Below are 20272 nucleotides of genomic sequence, written 5' to 3'. Positions count from 1 at the left end.
AAGAAGAGAATAGAAATTTTCGAAATGTGGTGCTACAGAAGAATGCTGAAGATTAGATGGGTAGATCACATAACTAATGAGGAGGTATTGAATAGAATTGGGGAGAAGAGGAGTTCGTGGCACAACTTGACTAGATGAAGGGATCGGTTGGTAGGACATGTTCTGAGACATCGAGGGATCAACAATTTAGTATTGGAGGGCAGCGTGGAAGGTAAAAATCCTAGAGGGAGACCAAGAAATGAATACACTAAACAGATTCAGAAGGATGTAGGTTGCAGTAGGTACTGGGAGATGAAGAAGCTTGCACATGATAGAGTAGCATGGAGAGCTGCATCAAACCAGTCTCAGGACTGAAGACCACAACAACAACAACATGGTCTTCATCTGTGAGTTTTCACGTTGCTCCTACATTTTCTCATCGTCTTCTTTTTTCTGTTAGCATCATATTTAAAGTCATGCAATTTTGTCGTATGATGACATGGTTCGAGACCGTGGCTGTTATTTGAAGACAAATGTTGATGGTGTTGAGACAGCAAGTATTCAGTGAGAAAAATTTACGTGTGCAACGATAAGAATGCAGTGGGAATGTATTCACGTCTCTTGGACTATGAGAACAAGCACTACAAACCGACATTTCACGTAAGTCACATCCAATGCAAATCTGTAACGCAACCATCTATGTGGCGTGCTTATAATTATGTATTATTTATATTTTAGGACAATTAATCTGTAAAAAAATACGCACCACATGTAATGAAAGCATGAAAACCGTCTTAAGATTAATCGTAATGATTCGAAACCGGTAACGGTACCTTTTGAGTAAAGGAACTGAAAATAAATTTGTGGCTGGTGGCTGTCTCAACACCATCAAATTGATCTTTAAAGTCATTCCTATACCAGAATGAATGAATGACTTTTAACTATTTTATTGCGGTATTATGTGCTAAAATTGAAAGAGTTGTCTAATTAAATTTAAATTAGCTGTAGTAGTAATCTGGTAATTAAAAGGATTGCTCAGACATCCCTTGGTATGATATAAGCAATGAACCGACTTTAGACGGAAAAATTCGGGAATTATGTCGCAAAATTATTGCACTGTATGATAAACATGCTCCTCAACGCACTGTCAAGATAAAGAGAGCTCCCGCTTAGTGGCTCACCACTGCATTACGCCAGTTAATGAATAAACGTGATGCTGCACATAGGGCCTTCAAGCGTAATCCAACTTCCGAGGCGTACGAAGCTTATAGGAAATTCCGAAACAGAACCAAGCAAAGCGTGAGGAATGCCAAAATCAGACATGCCCGCTCTGTCGTACGCGGCATTTCAAAACCTGCTGAACTGTGGAAAAAGCTGCGCAGTTTCGGTATAGGGAAGCGAAGATCTAACGCTGTTTATCAAGCGTCTGCAGAAGAATTAAACGATTTCTTCTCAACAGCTGTAAACTGCCACGCAGCGACAAATTACCAGCCCCAAGATATTAATCTCTCGAGAGACAAGTTTTTCCTAAAACATGTCACTACCGGCACAGTACACAAGGCAATTATGAGAATCTCTTCCGAGGCAGTAGGAAATGATGGAGTGAGCATTGGCATGATTAAGAACGTCGTAGACACTATTATTCCAGTTATCACAGACATCTTCAACCTGTCTCTTGTCAGTAGTACATATCCTACTGAGTGGAAGCAAAGTTTAATCCAACCTATACCCAAGACTGACAACCCTAAGTCGCCAGGTGACTACAGGCCGATCAGCATACTACCTGCAATATCTAAAGCCCTAGAATACATCGTCCATGAATAGCTGACGGATTACATCAAAACTCATAACATCCATGACAAATATCAGTCAGGCTTTCGACAGCACCATAGTACAGCAACTGCATTAATCAAAGTAACTGATGACATTAAACATGCTATGGACAGACGTGAAGCTACCATCCTAACACTGCTTGACTTTAGCAAGGCTTTTGATACCGTTGACTTTGATATATTACTAATTAAAATGAAACAGCTGAATTTCTCAAACAGCGCAATACACTGGTTCGACAGCTACCTCAAAAACAGAAGTCAACAAGTCATTTGTGGGTCGGAAAAGTCATCATGGAAAAACGTGCGCTCTGGAGTTCCCCAAGGCTCCGTCCTTGGTCCATTACTCTTCTCATTGTACATTAATGATATTTCTTCAGCGATTCACTCCTGCAACTACCATCTATATGCCGACGACATCCAACTGTACATAAGTGCAAGCCCCAAGAACATTGCTGACGCAGTAGCGAGTATGAACGCAGATCTTTGCTCTGTTTCTCGATGGGCACAGAACCTAGGTCTAAAACTAAACCCCAAGAAATCCCAGGTCATACTTATATCTCATCCAAAGTTAATCAACCGGTACTTTCGCGAAACAGTCTCTCAAATACTCCTCAATGGTACCCAACTACCATACCAAAAAACAGTAAAAGACCTTGGAATAATCTTGGATGAACACCTAAACTGGGAAGAACAAACAGTCACAGCTTGCCGGAAATCGCTCTCCTCCCTACATGCAATTCAAAAATTTAGAAAAATATTTCCAACCAATGTTAAACAGAAATTAGTCCAAACACTAGTCTTGCCTAATCTTTACTACTGTGATGTAGTTCAACACGGCACAAATAGTGAAAATTCGAGATGCCTCGAGCTAGTGATGAATGCTTGCGTTAGATACGTGTGCAATATACGGTTGTATGATCATATCAGTCCTTCATACTCTCAGCTAGGTTGGATACGCCCACATAAGGCACACGATCTCCACACGATGTACTTACTTCATCGATTTCTTAGCCACTGGTGCCCCCAATACTTATCTTCTCACATTAAACACCTATCATCATTCCACAACCGCAACACCAGATCGGATACGTCTAGCATCTTGGCTGTACCTTTACATAACACAAAATCTTTCTCCGTGTAATTCTGCATCTCAGCCATACGACTATGGAACGCGCTCCCCTGTGATCTGCGTCTTATCCAGAACCACTCAGCATTCAAGAGGGAACTCAAGACTTACATATTAGGGACGGTATAGCCACCATTGTTGTGCCCCTCTCATCTCTTTCTTTCTCCTCTCCATCATAGCTTCGAATTTTACCATTCTATTTCTCTTCCTCTAACCTATCTACCTCTTCTATATCTCTTTCACCCCATTCTATCGTCTTATGTCTCTGCTCGATGAGAATAACTCACAAGCTGCAAGAACATAACGAGAAAATTCCCAACTAGCAATAGGACTGACATTCATAAAAGAAAAATATGTTTACTTTCATATACATAGTCATTATTATTATTATTATTGATTGTTATCATTATTTTTTTGATTGTTATAATTGTCATTGTACTAATGTTATAATCTCTTTTTTTTCTTTAACATTAATTCTGTATAACACGTTATATGTCCTTAATGTTCCGTAGAAACTGAAATTCGTTTAATCTGAGTATGGGAAGGGCCCTCTAACCAGCTCAGGAGTAAGAGAGGGCCTGAAGGCCCTAATCTTGCCAGATAAAATAAATGCGTAAATAAATAAATAAAACACTGCATTCACACATACACACGTGAAACACACATCAGTCACACAACAGAAATATTTTCACCGTTGCTTACGGCCTGTAAGTTTCAGCTAACTGATACACATACAGTAAGAAAAAAAATTAATTGGAAAGTGTCACTAATCTGCGCAGCAGAATACTGTAATAAAACTAGAGACAAATAAAGTAATATTTGTAGTCAGCGAGTTCTCAGATGGAACTGTTTTCAATATTTTTTATTAAAGATAGCATCATCTCGAGTGATACATTAACCCTCGATTCCTGAACCCTCGTAAAATCAAAGATTGCAGTAGGGTATAAAACAGCACATTTTGTAGTCCATTACAATTTTTTTTGCGCGGCTGAATGCCCGAAATTTAATGGACTATTCATTACGACGCGAGAAGTTGAAAATGCACAGCACATTTTGTGCTTAATTTGGTATGTAACATACCATTGGAGATCTAATAACTGTAATTAACTGAAGCATAAACTACAAATTATGACTTCCTGTGAATAAATTGTGGCATAGTAAACCTTACGATGGTTTAGTAGCAATGTAGAATTTTCCCCCTATAATGTTCTAGTGTTAAACAGAATCACTTCTTTTTTTTCAAGTACATCTCTATTCCACGCCGGAGGGTCCCACAGCGAGACAACCACTACTCATTATTATCTTTACAGCACTCATATCTCTCACAACAAAAACAAATAATTTTTCCCTTCTTCTTTTCTAGCAGTTTAATACTTTATATTTGTTTTCTTAAGTGTAATGATTTAAAAAAGACTTTTCGTCTTTTAAAACAGACTAATTTTCTCATTTCCTATCATACACTTCACTGCAGTTTCGTCATGAATGTTTTTTTTTCTTTTAACGGAATTAAATGGGAAATAACGGTAACAGATACCTTACTACAATTAAACATGAAGATAAACTGAAAAATTAAAAAAAAATGTGTGTGTGGTGCAGCATATATTAATTTTCAAATTCCTCAGTTAACTTTCCGAGAAAAAAATAACAAGAAAATTAGGAGTCTCGAAACTGGCAAGCAATTTTAGAAATTACAAACCATATTTAACAGCCGGCCGGAGTGGCCGGGCGGTTCTAGGCGCTCAGTCCGGGGCCGCGCGACTGCTACGGTCGCAGGTTCGAATCCTGCCTCGGGCATGGATGTGTGTGATGTCCTTAGGTTATTTAGGTTTAAGTAGTTCTAAGTTCTAGGGGACTGATGACCTCAGATGTTAAGTCCCATAGTGCTCAGAGCCATTTGAACCATTTTGAATCATAATTAACACCGAAACACTTTTCTCTCGTTCATGTGAGGGCCTGCCCACGTGGACAGTCTTGTGATCTGACTGCCCTCCTAGAGAACAACACCGCCACTGACTTATCGAAGTATACAGAAATGACGGAAGAAACAACATTACCATGTTTTACACGATCGCACAGCGATATTCTACAGATTTGAGGTCATAATCGTAGTGTTGAGTGACATACTAATAATGGTGAGTGCAAACTTTGAACTTCGGTTTTACATTTAATTAAAAAAATAAAAGAAACACGAAGGAATTATCGGAATGTGTCGGAAATTGGTAGACGTGATGTACACTATGTGATCAAAAGTATCGGGTCACCTGGCTGAAAATGACTTACAAGTTCGTGGCGCCCTCCATCGGTAATGCTGGAAATCAGTATGGTGTTGGCCCAACCGTAGCCTTGATGACAGCTTCCACTCACGCAGGCATACGTTCAGTCAGGTGTTGTAGGTGATACCTGCCACGAAGTCGGCTTTCCAAAACATCCCAAACGTGTTCTATAGGATTCAGGTCTGGACTCTGTGCAGGCCAGTCCATTACAGAGATGTTATTGTCGTGTAACCACTCCGCCATAGACCGTGCATTACGAACACGTGCTCGATCGTGTTGAAAGATGCAATCGCCATCCACGAATTGATCTTCAACAGTGGGAAGCAAGAAGGTGCTTAAAACATCAAATGGTTCTGAGCACTATGGGACTTAACTTCTGAGGTCATTAGTCCCCTAGAACTTAGAACTACTTAAACCTAACAAACCTAAGGACATCACACACATCCATGCCCGAGGCAGGATTCGAACCTGCGACCGTAGCGGTCGCGCGGTTCCAGACTGAAGCGCCTAGAACCGCCCGGCCACTCCGACCGGCTAAACATTAATGTAGGCCTCTGCTGTGATAGTGCTACGGAAAACAACAAAGGGTCAAGCCCCCTGCATGAAAAACACGACCACACCATAACACGACCGCCTCCGAATTTTACTGTTGGCGCTACACACGCTGGCAGATGACCTTCATCGGGCATTCGCCATATCAACACCCTGATATCGGATCGCCACATTGTGTACCGTGATGCGTCACTCCACACAACTTTTTCCACTGTTCAATCGTCCAATGTTTACGCTCCTTACACCAAGTGAGGTGTCGTTTGGCATTTACCGGCGTGATGTGTGACTTATAAGCAACCGCTCGATCATGAAATCCAAGTTTTCTCACCTCCCGTCTAACTGTCATAGTACTTGCAGTGCATCCTGATGCAGTTTGGAATTCCTGTGTGATGGACTGGATAGATGTCTGCCTATTACACGTTGCGACCCTCTTCAAGTATCGGCGGTCTCTGTCAGCCAACGGATGAGGTCGGCCTGTACGCTTTTGTGCTGTACGTGTCCCTTCAAGTTTCCACTTCACTATCACATCGGAGACAGTGGACCTAGGGATGTTTAGGAGTGTGGGAATCTCACGTACAGACGTATGACACAAGTGACACCCAACCATCTGACCACATTCGAAGTGCGTGAGTTCCGCGTTGCGTCCAATTCTGCTCTGATATGGAGGCTGGCAGTAGATGAATGCACCTAATATGAAAAACGTATGTTTTTGGTGGTGTCCGGATAACTTTGCTCACATAGTGTACATGAATAGACAAACAAATGATTACAATTTCAGTCATGCAAGCAGTTATTTGGCTTGGCATTGATTGGTAGAGTGGTTGGATGTCCTCCTGGGAGATATCGCGCTAAATTACGTCCGTTTGACTCTTTAGATTGTCAAAATCCCGAGCTGGTTAGAGGGCCCTTCCCATAATGCTCCAAACCTTCTCAATTGAGGAAAGTTCCGGCGACCTTGCTGGTTAAGCATTAGAAACTTCCCGCATGTGCGGGCGGGCATTACTTTCTGAAATGTTGCCATGAAGGGCAACAAAACGGGGCTTAGAATATCGTCGACGTCCCACTCTGCTGTAAGAGTTACGCGGAAGATAACCAAAGGAGTCTTGCTATGGAAGAAACGACACTCCACACCATTTCTCGTGGCTGTCGGACCGTATGGCGGGCTACAGACACCACTGCTCTCAGGGGTGTTCCCAGACACGTCTTTGGTGTGGAATCTCACTGAACAGAGTAGAATTGTCATCAGTGTTTAATCCGTTTCGAACTGAGCCGCGATGACCAGCGAAGACGAGAATGGTGCAGGACTCTGCGCATGCCCATACCATAGACCAGATTTTGCCAGACGTTTACATTGTTCGCTGATCTATTATGGATATGAGTATTACTTAATGGAGCATATGCATTTCCGCGACATGAAGGTGCCTGTCAGTGGGGACCGTTTTCGCCCAGCGTTTTCTGCCATACAGTGCTACAGTTTCTTGGTCTTCAAGTGCATTCTCATTTGGTTGCAACACAGCATTTCAGTGAGCTCCCGCCCTAGCTCCCTCATAACAACTGACGCTGTCATCACTTTGCACGTACTATCTAACGTATAGCACGTGCAAAGTGATGACAGCGTCAGCTGTTATGAGGGAGCCTACAGGAAAATTAAAGAGACCTTTGGAGAAAAGAGAGCCACTTGTATGAATATCAAGAGCTCAGATGGAAACCCAGTTCTAAGCAAAGAAGGGAAAGCAGAAAGGTGGAAGGAGTATATAGAGTGTCTATACAAGGGCGATGTACTTGAGGACAATATTATGGAAATGGAAGAGGATGTAGATAAAGATGAAATGGGAGATACGATACTGCGTGAAGAGTTTGACAGAGCACTGAAAGACCTGAGTGTGAAACAAGGCCCCGGGAGTAGACAACATTCCACTGGAACTACTGACGGCCTTGGGAGAGCCAGTCCTGACAAAACTCACCCATCTGGTGAGCAAGATGTATGAGACAGGCGAAATACCCTCAGACTTCAAGAAGAATATAATAATTCCAATCCCAAAAAAGCAGATATTGACAGATGTGAAAATTACAGAACTTCAGTTTAATAAGTCACAGCTGCAAAATACTAACACGGATTCTCTACAGACGAATGGAAAAACTGGTAGAAGCCGACCTCGGGGAAGATCAGTGATTAGATTAGATTACATTAGTTTTTCGTTCCATAGATCCGTGCTGAGGAGATCCTCGTGGATGTGGAACATGTCAATTTTTTTTAAGCTGAAATAACAATACTAATAGTATGAATATATACAATACATCATTTGTTTCTATTAAAAAATTCGTCAATGGAGTAGAAGGAGTTGGCCACTAGTAAGTCTTTCAGGCTCCTTTTAAACTGATCTTTATTTTAACTAAATTTTTTATGTTTACTGGCAAATTATTGAAGATGAGTGTTCCTGAGTAGTGGACCCCTTTTTGAACTAAAGTAAGTGCTTTTAAGTCCTTGTGCAGATCATTTTTGTTCCTGGTATTGTATGTATGAACTGAGCTGTTTGTTGGAAAAAGAGATATATTATTTAGGACAAATTTCATTAATGAGTAAATATACTGAGAGGCAGTAGTTAGTATACCCAGTTCTTTGAAGAGGTTTCTACAGGACGTCCGTGAATTTACTCCGCAAATAATACGTATTACACGCTTTTGGACTCTGAAAACTTTTGTTTGACTTGAAGAGTTACCCCAAATATTATACCATATGACATTATGGAATGAAAGTAGGCAAAGTATGCAAGCTTTTTCATTTTTATGTCGCCTATGTCTGCTAACACTCGAATTACAAACACAGATTTGTTAAGGCGTTTCTGCAGTTCTGTGGTGTGCTCTTCTCAACTGAATTTATTATCGAGTTGTAATCCCAGGAATTTAAGATTCCGTAGAAATGTTGGAACACGTGAGGCAATACTGACCCTACGACTTATCTTAGAAGAAAGATTAAGGAAAGGCAAACCTATGTTTCTAGCATTTGTAGACTTAGAGAAAGCTTTGGACAATTTTGACTGGAATACTCTCTTTCAAATTCTGAAGGTGGCAGGGGTAAAATACAGGGAGCGAAAGGCTATTTACAATTTGTACAGAAACCAGATGGCAGTTATAAGAGACGAGGCACATGAAAGGGAAGCAGTGGGAAGGGAGTGAGACAGGGTTGTAGCCTCTCCCCGATGCTATTCAATCTGTATATTGAGCAAGCAGTAAAGGAAACAAAAGAAAAATTTGGAGTAGGCATTAAAATCCATGGAGAAGAAATAATGGACAGTGTCTTGAAAGGAGGATATAAGATGAATATCAACAAAAGCAAAACGAGGATAATGGAATATTGTCGAATTAAGTCGGGTGATGCTGAGGGAATTAGATTAGGAAATAAGACACTTAAAGTAGTGATGGAGTTTTGCTATTTGGGGAGCAAAATAACTGATGATGGTTGAAGTAGAGAGGATATAAAATGTAGACTGGCAATGGCAAGGAAAGCGTTTCTGAAGAAGAGAAATTTGTTAACATCGAGTATAGATTTAAGTGTCAGGAAGTCGTTTCTGAAAGTATTTGTATGGAGCGTATCCGTGTATGGAAGTGAAACATGGACGATAAATAGTTTATACAAGAAGAGAATAGAAGCTTTCGAAATATGGTGCTACAGAAGAATGCTGAAGATTAGATGGGTAGATCACATAACTAATGAGGAGGTTTTTAATAGGATTGGGGAGAAGAGAGGTTTGTGGCACAACTTGACTAGAAGAAGGGATCGGTTGGTAGGACATGTCCTGAGGCATCAAGGGATTACAAATTTAGCATTGGAGGGCAGCGTGGAGGGTAAAAATCGTAGAGGGAGACCAAGAGATGAATACACTAAGCAGATTCAGAAGGATGTAGGTTGCAGTAGGTACTGGGAGATGAAGAAGCTTGCACAGGATAGAGTAGCATGGAGAGCTGCATCTAACCAGTCTCTGGACTGATGACCACAACAACAACAACATCTAACGTATTGGAACAAGCCAACACTCCTTACATATTCATCTTTAATTTGAAGCGTTCCAGCAGTAGCAAATGTTTCTAGGTACTCTATCGGAGCTCAAACTGACGTAGACGATCATATTGCACTTAGGTTTCTGCTGCAGGTGGTGATGTACAAGACTCAGAAGCAAGTCATGCTTTGTCAGATTGGACAAAACACAGGGTGCAAGTTTTGTCCAACTACACATCCACTGGCGCGGAACGTCTGGGTGCAGAGTTGGCAAAGTTTACTGTAATGGCTCGATTAACATTTGCCTTTACTTAAAAGATGTTCTAAAAAGCTCGTAAAAACGAATGCCTTTACAAACGAGTTCTAGAAGAAGCTTAAAAACAAGTGTAATACATAGATGAGTTCGGATATTAAAAACGATATCTGTAAACTTCAAGGTAAAATTGCTGTGAGCTAAGCTTTTATGAAACTTAAAGGAATTCAAACGAAAAACCACAGGAAATTTACTTATCAGTACCATCAGCTATAAATTGTATCATGTCCTTTAAAGAAACCACACTGATATGTAGTTGTGAAGGATTAATGTAAGGTGAAAATATGGCATCTTAGGATAGACATGTGTTACAAAAAGCTTTTGAGCTGATCTTATTAGTAAATAGTAACTGAGGCAGTAAACTGTGTTTAATATGAAACTTCCTGTTTCTCTGCCTCGTGATGGCTGGGTGTTGTGTGCTGTCCTTAGGTTAGTTAGGTTTAAGTAGTTCTAAGTTCTAGGGGACTTATGACCACAGCAGTTGAGTCCCATAGTGCTCAGAGCCATTTGAACCATTTGAAACTTCCTGGCAGGATAAAACTGAGTGCCGGACCGAGAGTCGAGCTCGGGACCTTTGCCTTTCGCGGGCAAGAGCTCTGCCAACTGAGCTACCCAAACACGACTCACGCCCCGTCCTCACAGCTTTACTTCTGCCAGTACCTCGTCTCCTACTTTCCAATGTTTACAGAAGCTGTACTGCGAACCTTGCAGAACTAGCACTCCTGAAAGAAAGGATATTGCGGAGACATGGCTTAGCCATAGCCTGGGGGATGTTTACAGAATGAGATTTTCACTCTACAGCGGAGTGTGCGCTGATATGAAACTTCCTGGCAGATTAAAACTGTGCGCCGGACCGAGACTCGAACTCAGGACATATCCTTTCTTTCAGGAGTGCTAGTTGTGCAAGGTTCGGAGGAGAGCTTCTGTAAAGTTTGGAAGGTAGGAGACGAGGTACCGGCCGAAGTAAAGCTGTGAGGAGGGGGCGAGATTCGTGCTTGGGTAGCTCAGATGGTAGAGCACTTGCCCGCGAAAGGCAAAGGTCCCGAATTCGAGTCTCGGTCCGGCACACAGTTTTAATCTGCCAGGAAGTTTCATATCAGCGCACACTCCGCTGCAGAGTGAAAATCTTATTATGTAACATCCCCCAGGCTGTGGCTAAGCCATGTCTCCGCAATATCCTTTCTTTCAGGAGTGCTAGTTCTGCAAGGTTCGCAGGACAGCTTCTGTAAACTTTGGAAAGTAGGAGACGAGGTACTGGCAGAAGTAAAGCTGTGAGGACGCTTGGCGCCGGCAGCGCTAATTCGGATTACTTCACTTGTCGCCGGCCGCTTGTCACCTTCCCGTTGATGACAAGCTTCAAACACATTGACTTTTGCGCACTTTAATTTTCCGGAAATCCTCTATTTTGGTGTATCGGTCCACAAACTCGAATATTCTCTGCAGGTTCTACACTGTTAAAATAATTATCCATGCAGAGGTGATGCCACTTTCCATCAGAAGGTGTCACTAGTTCCATCACTGTTTTTGCTAAAGGCTGTCCAGCGCCCAATATATCTTGAATGAGGAAATGTATCCCGTAATCGAACCACACAGCATCCGAATGAGTATGCCGTATTTCGGAATTTTCGACGGATTGTAAACTTTAAAATTTAATCGTCCACGCCACGATATCATTCCTTCATCAATAGAGATGTTTTGACTTTGATTAAACGTTTCTTTAAACTTTTTGGCAAAATAATCAATTAAGAATTGCATTTTGACAAACCGGTCGGCATTATCCGGTTTATTGTTGCTGTCGGAAAAATGTAAAAATGATAATATTTCTCAGAATCGTTTGCGGGACATCGTTTTGCGAAATATCGGTGTGTCTATCAACGGATTCGTTGACCAATAATCATCGATCCTTGCTTTTTTAAAAAAATTCCTAAGGATAGCAAGCCCAAACCATTTTCTAAGTTCGGGTCCCATAACGTCGACAAATTTGGCATTTTTTTAACCCACCATTCTTCTATTCCAATTTTGACTGTAGTACTTGGTTTCGTTGCTAATATATTCAAATAGATCCTTCCCAATATATAATTATATGACATCTTCGACGCTCTGTGTATCTTTGGGAAAAAAGTTTTGGAGCCGGGGATCCTTCAAATTTATTATTGGTCCTCGGTAAATCAAAGTCTGACCACTGTACACTGCCTTTTTCCTCTGATTCAGCCGATCAGTTGGCAACCGTAGCGTTCGCCGAATTCTTCTTGGACGTATTTCACTAGCTTCCTATGATTCTGCTTCACTTTCATTTTTTTTTTTTTTTTTTTTTTTTACATCCAATGTCTTCTTCCTAATCGGTCAAGTCGTCCGTAACGTCAGATAAGACTTCCAGGCATTCATCGTAAATAATCCTATTGTGTCTTTTGTCCGCCATGATGAAAGGGCACAAGTACTTATAAAAAAAAAATTGTTGACGTGTGTAACTTATTGTCACCTAAACAAAACACCAACAGAATGCAAAAGATACTAAAGTGCTGTCACCGGCCACTGCGTGATACCATGTTCACGACACCGCTGTGGTGTCGCCGGACGGCATAGTGTTAATGTACCAGCATTTCACATTTGCAATGACTTATCTCGCGCTTACACTGACCTGTGACCATACGTCTGATAATAAAACGTCTTTTCCCAAAAATGAACAAAGTGCTAGGGAACTCTTATTCGAATAAGTCACATTACGCAAATCGCACAGGGAAATCTGCTGGGATTCTTTTATACTTGGGATAATTGAAGAACGAGATAATTTTACAGTACACCGAATCGCGTGGTTCCTAGTATAATCAGTTTTCAAATTCCGTCCCCAGATGTATCAGTCTTCCACCGAAACGCGGACATCTTTCTTGAATTTATACGGCAAGGGATCCTCGTTTCCTTAGAACCACTTAGATACTGAATAATAATGCCCAGTTCGCAGTTGATATTCCCGCCACAAGGTTAGTGTAGTTAGCGAGTGGGCGCTAATATTCGCATCCAGAATACTTCCCGGTGTTTGTTTTCAATTTATCTTTGCGCGTCTCACGTATTAGCTCCTACGCGTCGGCTGTACTGACGCCTGCGCTTTAATAGCGCTAAACGAAAGGGAAACGAGGATAACGAGTTTGTTTAGTAGACCAATTACTAGTTGCACGTCCCAGGAGTTTATCTCGTTACATCTCAGAGATAAAGTGCAAGCTTGAAAGTTACTCATTTAGTTACTAACCTCTTTCTTTCTTTATGTTGTGAATAATAGATTAGTTTTCGTTTATGTACAAGCAAGGGAGTTGTTTAGTTTTACTACAGGATACGCATTGAAAAAGCATCTGTGTAAGTTCGTTCACGGTGTTTCTCATTTCTCAGGGGGTGACTTTCCCAGCGATACAGCTGATGATCTCCAAGTGGGCACCTCCACAAGAGCGCAGCCGCTTCTCCATCATCTACTCTGGTAAGCCATGCCGACAGCTTTACGACGAATCTTGTGTTAGCAAAAGAAAATCTCTAGTCACATCACATAAGGCGTGCACTATATATCAGAGCATAAATTTAAGTACAAGTTTTTCCTTCATATAGCTATTGACATCTTTACCGGAACACTGACCTTTTCTGATGGGACCTTTTCTGATGGGACACCAGTTACATTTCATTAAAGATACAGGTTGACAGTGACACAGGAAGTACTGGAAAATTACATGCCCAGAGATAATTTCCTGTTAAGCTTTACAACTATGATTTCGTCTCCTGTGCCCATATCGTCATCTCAGAATATCACTATCCTTCGACCTCAATTATTTGTTGTGTGTATCCCAAACTGTTATTTCCCCTTTAATTTTTGTCCACCACATTTCCCTCTCACCGGGCGAAGTGGCGCAGTAGTGAGAACACTGGAATCGCATTCGGCAGGAAGACAGTTCAGGCCATCCAGATATAAGTTTTCAGTGATTTCCCTAAATAGCTCCAGGTCAATACCAAGATGGTTCCTTTGAAAGGGCACGGCCGATTTCCTTCCCCATCCTTGAAACATTCCGAGCTTATGCTCCTTCTCTAATGACCTCGATGTCGACGGGACGATAACCTTAAATTTTCTTCCTTCTCTCTACGGTTTCCTTTAATAGCAGGTAAGTTTTCCGTCGATGTTTTTACTCTTGTCTTGTCGTCCTATTCCTTGTTCTAGATAGTGTTTTCCACATACTCCTTTTGTCGCCGATTCTACGAATTAAGTCCTCAATCTTACCTTATTAATCCACTTCTTTTTTCAAGTGATATAAAGAGTTGAACACTTCACAAAACACAAAAAGCATACTGCGTACAGGCTAGAGGTAAACAAAAACATTTGTTCACATTTCAGTATCTATCAAGTTTTATAACATTATTTGTCCAAAACTGTACACAAGAGTTCAAACATTTTTATTCGTTTTAGTACAGTTTAACGTGGGCACCGTTTGCAGTTCGGCAGAGTTCGAAACGATACTCCGCTTCTCGCCACATGTTCATAAACATGACAAGTGTTATGGCCTCTATTGCGACGTAAATTCGTTGTCTCAAATCTACCAGATCTCGAACCTTTGTTCTGTAACTGTGTCCTTGACTCTGCACTGCACTGAAATCTAGCGCAGTCAGATCGGGAGACCGAGGGACCAGTCAATGGGAGCCCCCTTCCCCCTTCCGATCCAACACTCGGGAAATTTTTCATGGAGAGATGTGGTGCGTGGCCGAATACAACAGCTCAACCTACAGGCTTGTCTAGCATCGCCGGCCGCTGTGGCCGTGCGGCTCTAGGCGCTTCAGTCTGGAACCGCGTGACCGCTACGGTCGCAGGTTCGAATCCTGCCTCGGGCATGGATGTGTGTGATGCCCTTAGGTTAGTTAGGTTTAAGTAGTTCTAAGTTCCAGGGGACTGATGACCACAGATGTAAAGTCCCATAGTACTCAGAGCCATTTGAATCATTTTGTCTAGCATCTGCCTTTATGTTGAAGCAAGCATTGGCCGACGCCGGGATGGTTCCTTTCAGAGGGCACAGCCGATTCCCTTCCCCATCTTTGAAACAATACGAGGTTGTGCTCCGTCTCTAACGATCTCGATGTCGACGGGACGTAAAAGCCTAATTTTTCATCCTTCTTCCTAAGTCTCACTCTAGTGCCATGGAGGTTTCTCCCTAATGTCTTCACTTACGTCCTGTCGTCCTGCCTCTTATTCTAGATAATGTTTTCCACATATTCTTTTCGTCGCTTATTCTACGAAGTAAGTCCTCACATATTATCAGTTTAACTGTTCAAAAATGTAAAACTGTGCACTTCACAATAATCAGAAAAATACAGGGTGTCCAGGATGGAGATATGCAAAAACATTTGTTCATATTTCAATACCTATTAAGTTGTATAACTTCATTTGCACAACGGTGTACATAGGAGCTCAAACATTTTTATTCATATTGGTACAGTTCAGTGTGGGCACCGTTTGTAGTTCGAAAGATATCGAAACGGTACTCGACTTCTCGCCCCATGTTCATATGCATGACAAGTGTTATGGCATAAATCCTTTGCCTCAAATCTGACACGTCTCGAAACCTAGTTCCGCAATGTCCTTGACAAACCCCAATGCATGCACTGAAAATCCAGCGGCGGAGGCAGATCGGCAGTCCGAGAGGCCAGCAGCAGCAAGCAATGGGACCCCCCCCCCCTCTCCACAATTTTGAGGAGATGTCTCATGGAGATATGTGGTAATATCTCCATGGGGCACCATACTGTTGGAAAATTACGTCCGGAGGCGTCTGTGAAACTGCGTAGTTCGCTAACAAGTCGAGATAAGTGCGCCCTGCCACTGTAGACTCCATAAAAAGAAAATCGACGAATCACAGAATGTTTATGTAATCAGAACCACACATTAAATTCTGAGGTGTCCTTTCGTACTCAGTCACCTCTGCTAGGGTCTCACTTACTCATATTTGACAGTTATGTCGGTTAACTTTGCCACAGATGTGGAAGGTAGATTCATCACTGAACAGGGTTGTACTGAGGTAGTCATTGTTTTCGTTTGTACGATGCAACATTTCAACAGCAAAATCACGTCGTCTGTAGTGATCCTCAGGCTCAAAATGACGCAGAAGTTGGAGTTTGTAAGCATGCAACAGGAGACGTTTGTGCGTAATGTCGTGCTAGTTCCCTACTGGCTTGTCTAATGTATTTACGTGGCCTTCTAGCCAATGCTTCGCGAACACGTTCCACGGTCTCTTCATTCACATGCGGTTTAGGACGTTTTCCAGCATTTGAACGCACGCTTCCCATTTCTCGAAGAGTTATGTCCCCTTCATAAATGGATTTACGTGCGGGAGGAGCCACGTTTCATTTCCTTCTTGCACGCCCCTGAACAGGTGTTACATACTTTAGCTCTGCACCTTTCATTGTTTCGTCTACTTGAAGTAAACATTTGAGCGCATGAGCCATACGACTCAGCGATTTTCATGAAATGGTAAGAATCACATTTTGGAGAGTGTCTCTGTCAACTGGATATATACGCAACAACATAAAAAATCGAGTTTTTTAGTTATAAGCATTGGTTTGTGTACACCTCTAGCCCGGACACCCTGTAGTATCGCACGACTACAGCTGCAACTCGTCACAGCTGGAATCAGTCGACTTGTAGAAATACCTATGTGTAACAGTTCATTGTCGTATAAAATGAAACGATTACCTAGGATCATTCGTAGGTGATGCAAGTGGTAAATTTCGATACATTGGTACGATACTGATAAACATACGTATAACAATTTGTTGACATGTGTAATGAAACGATCACTCGTAAGTGATGCAGGTGGTAGATATTGATTAACTGGTATGATACTGTGGGAATTCAGTCTCTCTATTGTTCAAGTGCGTGTGAGCCATACCAGGTAGGACTAGCAGGGGATAATGAGCGTATATAAACAAACGCGGCACGAATGGTCACTCACGGGAGAGCGGCAAGTATATTTTGAATAACATGAACTGACTGACTGACTGACTGAAGATAGACATTCAGTATCATAAGGAAACTCACTCACTAAGTTTCGAGAATCAGTATTAAGTTAAGAATCAAGTGACATTCTTCAGACCCCCATTTATTAAACCCAGAGGTACGACGCAAACAGGATTAGACCCATTGCAACGTAGACATAGGCACTGCAGCAGTCGTTCTTTCTGTGCTCCTTGCGCGAACGCGCTTCTCAATGATTTGCGAAGTATTTACAGGGGTGGACAAAAATATGAAAATACCAAAAACAAAACACGTTATCGTGCCTCAATCAGTGTAGAATAAGCGTCGGCTTTCAAGACAGCTTCCAGTCGTCTAGGAATGGATAAATACGGATTTTCAAGGGAATCTTATGCCATTCTTTCTGCAAAATAGTCAAGTTGAGGTAACGGTGACGGAGATAAATAGCGATCCAACACACTTCTCTCCAAAGTAGACCACAAAGGCTCAAGAATATTGAGATGTGGTGACTGTGGTAGCCAGGGAGTGGCGACAATTCGTCCTCGTGCTCACAAAACCAGTTCTCGACGTTGCGTACTGTGTGAGCAAAGGGCCTGTCGTCTCGGAAGACAGCATCACGATTGGGGAACAAACATTGTATGAAAATGTTCTTATATACCTTGGCAGTAATGTCCCCTTGCAAAGTACCCACGGAATACTACGGTATGGCTGCCCAAATCATCACCGGACCCTTCCGTGTTACACTCCGACCATTGCTCCATAGCCCAGGTTTTATGGTTTCGGCACCACGTTTTCGTGTACTGATCACTGGTGAGTTGTTTTTGGAAGTACAGCTTGCAACCTCCCCCTCACTTATCGACCTTAACGACAGTACAAATTAAAGCGCTTGTACCTAATGGAAATTTGGGAAAAGCAATCGTCAGCGAAGTTAATCTGTTGGTAAAGAGCGAGAAAAGGGTTGCATCTAAATGAAAGGAAAAATGCAAATGGAACAGGTGGAAATTAATTTCGAAAAGGGGTAAAGTTAATAAAGAAAGTAAATGTGTGGTCGTTACGTTAACAATTAACTGGCGTTAATTAGATATTTGAGATTTGGGGAAAATTACGGTCGCCAGTCCTATGGACAACAACTATAATAATTGAAAAAGAAAGGTTATTGCACATATAATTGGCACTAAAAGCGTGGTAACTGAAGGTTGACACGTGTTGTGTGAAAACTGAATGTTTGTCAGAAGTAATAAATTTCGCTACACTCTCACTTAATTTAGCAAAAGAATTAACAAAACCGGAAAACAGAAAGTTAATTTAGTGACTGAAATTAATAGTGAACTTTGTTTCTGAAGCACTACGAAATTCAATAAAATAAGGTTAGTCTTGGGCTATCTCAACAATCATTTCAAAAGCTACTTGAATCTACGCAATTTAGAAATAAGAGATTTAACTTTGAATTGTGTTAAATGATTCTGAACAATTAACAATAGTAAAATTTAGTACGTACCAAGCTGAGCTGCAGTCACAGGTAAGCTAAAATATGGTAACAAAACTCGCACTCTTCATTTGTGCTTGCGTAATCTAAATATTGTAGCCAGCTATGAATACCTTAACTGAACTTTGAAATTAAAGCAGTGAAATCAAATGATATTACTTTAATGCTGGCGTCTGAATTTCAACGACACTCGAGTTCATTTCGGAAAAGGAAGGGACCCTGCTTGGTAATGCAATTGGGACAATGAGCAACAAAGGTTCATAACCTTTTTGCTGTATTTTAGTGATGCTAATGGAATAATTTGATAATCTGAGGTCTGCCATACAGTTCTAAAACTTTACGTGCTTTCAGTCTTCCTTGTTGGTTGATTGAAGGTCTGAAGTCGTCGATCGAGGAGGTGGCGACAATCACTCATTGTCGGCCGTAGCTGTTGCAGAAGCTGGATGTTGGCGCGCCTTCTTCTCGACACGGTCATCAGGGGAAACGGGCTCTTGATGTGTGCCTGCTAATGTTTCCCGTCCGCGACACCATGCCAGAAACTATCATAGCAAGTCGAGCGCAATTACATGCTGCAAAATCCTGGAAGCGCGGCAACTCGCGGGAGCGTCACTCAACAGACCTGCTCCACCGCCCTATTCCAGCCAGACTCCCCACTGCCCGCACTCCACGCGGCATAGTTAACACTACCAAAGATCCTAAACACTTTGGTTCTCCACACGACCTATCGATGTAATCGTTCGATAGCCTAGTTTTCCCTAGGCAAGACCCAGCGTAAAAATAGAAATAATATTTACAAAAAAAACCAATTATACATCGACATAAATGCATAAATATATACATAAAAATAGTAAAACAATTACAATATATAAAGACACGGAAATGTCATATCTTCAGGTAACAAAATAAGGAAAAAAATTTATAGTACAATAGATGGAAATAGGAGGATATGCATTTCCGGCGTTACAAGCTTGCCCTGAAATTCCCTGCTTCTGGAGCTCCCATCGTGTTGTTTCGGTGCTGACAGGCTTCGCCAGTACGATCTTTAGCTCTGCAGTGACTTTTGCAGCTGTCATTCTCCTATTTCTCGTCGCAATCCTCTTCAATGCCCATCCGTCGTCGTCACTCAACAAACACTATTGCCCGCGTTGTGACGTAGCGGATCACGTTTTTCCACTTTCCCTGTATGCGGTATAAACTTCCGATCTGGTACTTTTAGAAACACCAAACACTTCGGGCACCAACAGTTTGCCCACGTTGGAAGTCACTTAGCTCCGAAGTAAGGCACCCGCAACTACACAGAACTCTGCTCTGACCACGAATGACACTTGCAACGTATTGAGGACATTGCACAGGGGCCGTTCGTGGCCAAATACAACAGCGCAGCCTACAAGCATAGCTAGCATCTGCATTTACGTTGAAACATGCATGTTTACGGTTTTTCCATGTTTTTGCATAATCTCTGTATTGAAATGTGGATATGATCCGCAGAACGTGCAAATAGCTAAAGTAAGCTAAACAGCAGTACTGGAAACTAATGTTAATGATTAATGAAAACCATGACAGCTGTACTGGTACACATTTTCTGTGTCAAAAACCGGTTTCTTTAGTCAGAACCTGATGGAGCTGCCGAGTTGTGACAGTATCATATTCTAGTAGGTCTAGTTCTCTTGATATCAGTCATATAAATACACTACGGGCCATTGAAATTGCTACACCAAGAAGAAAT

At 41.7% G+C, this 20272-nt stretch overlaps 1 protein-coding gene across 2 annotated transcripts in view; it reads left to right on the top strand.

Annotated features, from left to right (window-relative positions):
• The window catches only part of LOC126251869 (sialin-like), a 133143-nt gene that overhangs the window by 60060 nt on the left and 52811 nt on the right, over positions 1 to 20272 (top strand). For both annotated transcript variants that reach the window (XM_049952557.1, XM_049952556.1), the window contains one exon: positions 13454 to 13538. In XM_049952557.1, coding sequence (XP_049808514.1) covers positions 13454 to 13538 — 85 coding nt within the window. The remainder of the gene's footprint in view (positions 1 to 13453; positions 13539 to 20272) is intronic.

This window comes from Schistocerca nitens, chromosome 4, assembly GCF_023898315.1.
Source record: "Schistocerca nitens isolate TAMUIC-IGC-003100 chromosome 4, iqSchNite1.1, whole genome shotgun sequence".
NCBI lineage: Eukaryota > Metazoa > Arthropoda > Insecta > Orthoptera > Acrididae > Schistocerca > Schistocerca nitens.
The sequence above is the reverse complement of the archived record's forward strand: the minus strand, read 5'-3'. Positions and strand labels throughout refer to the sequence as shown.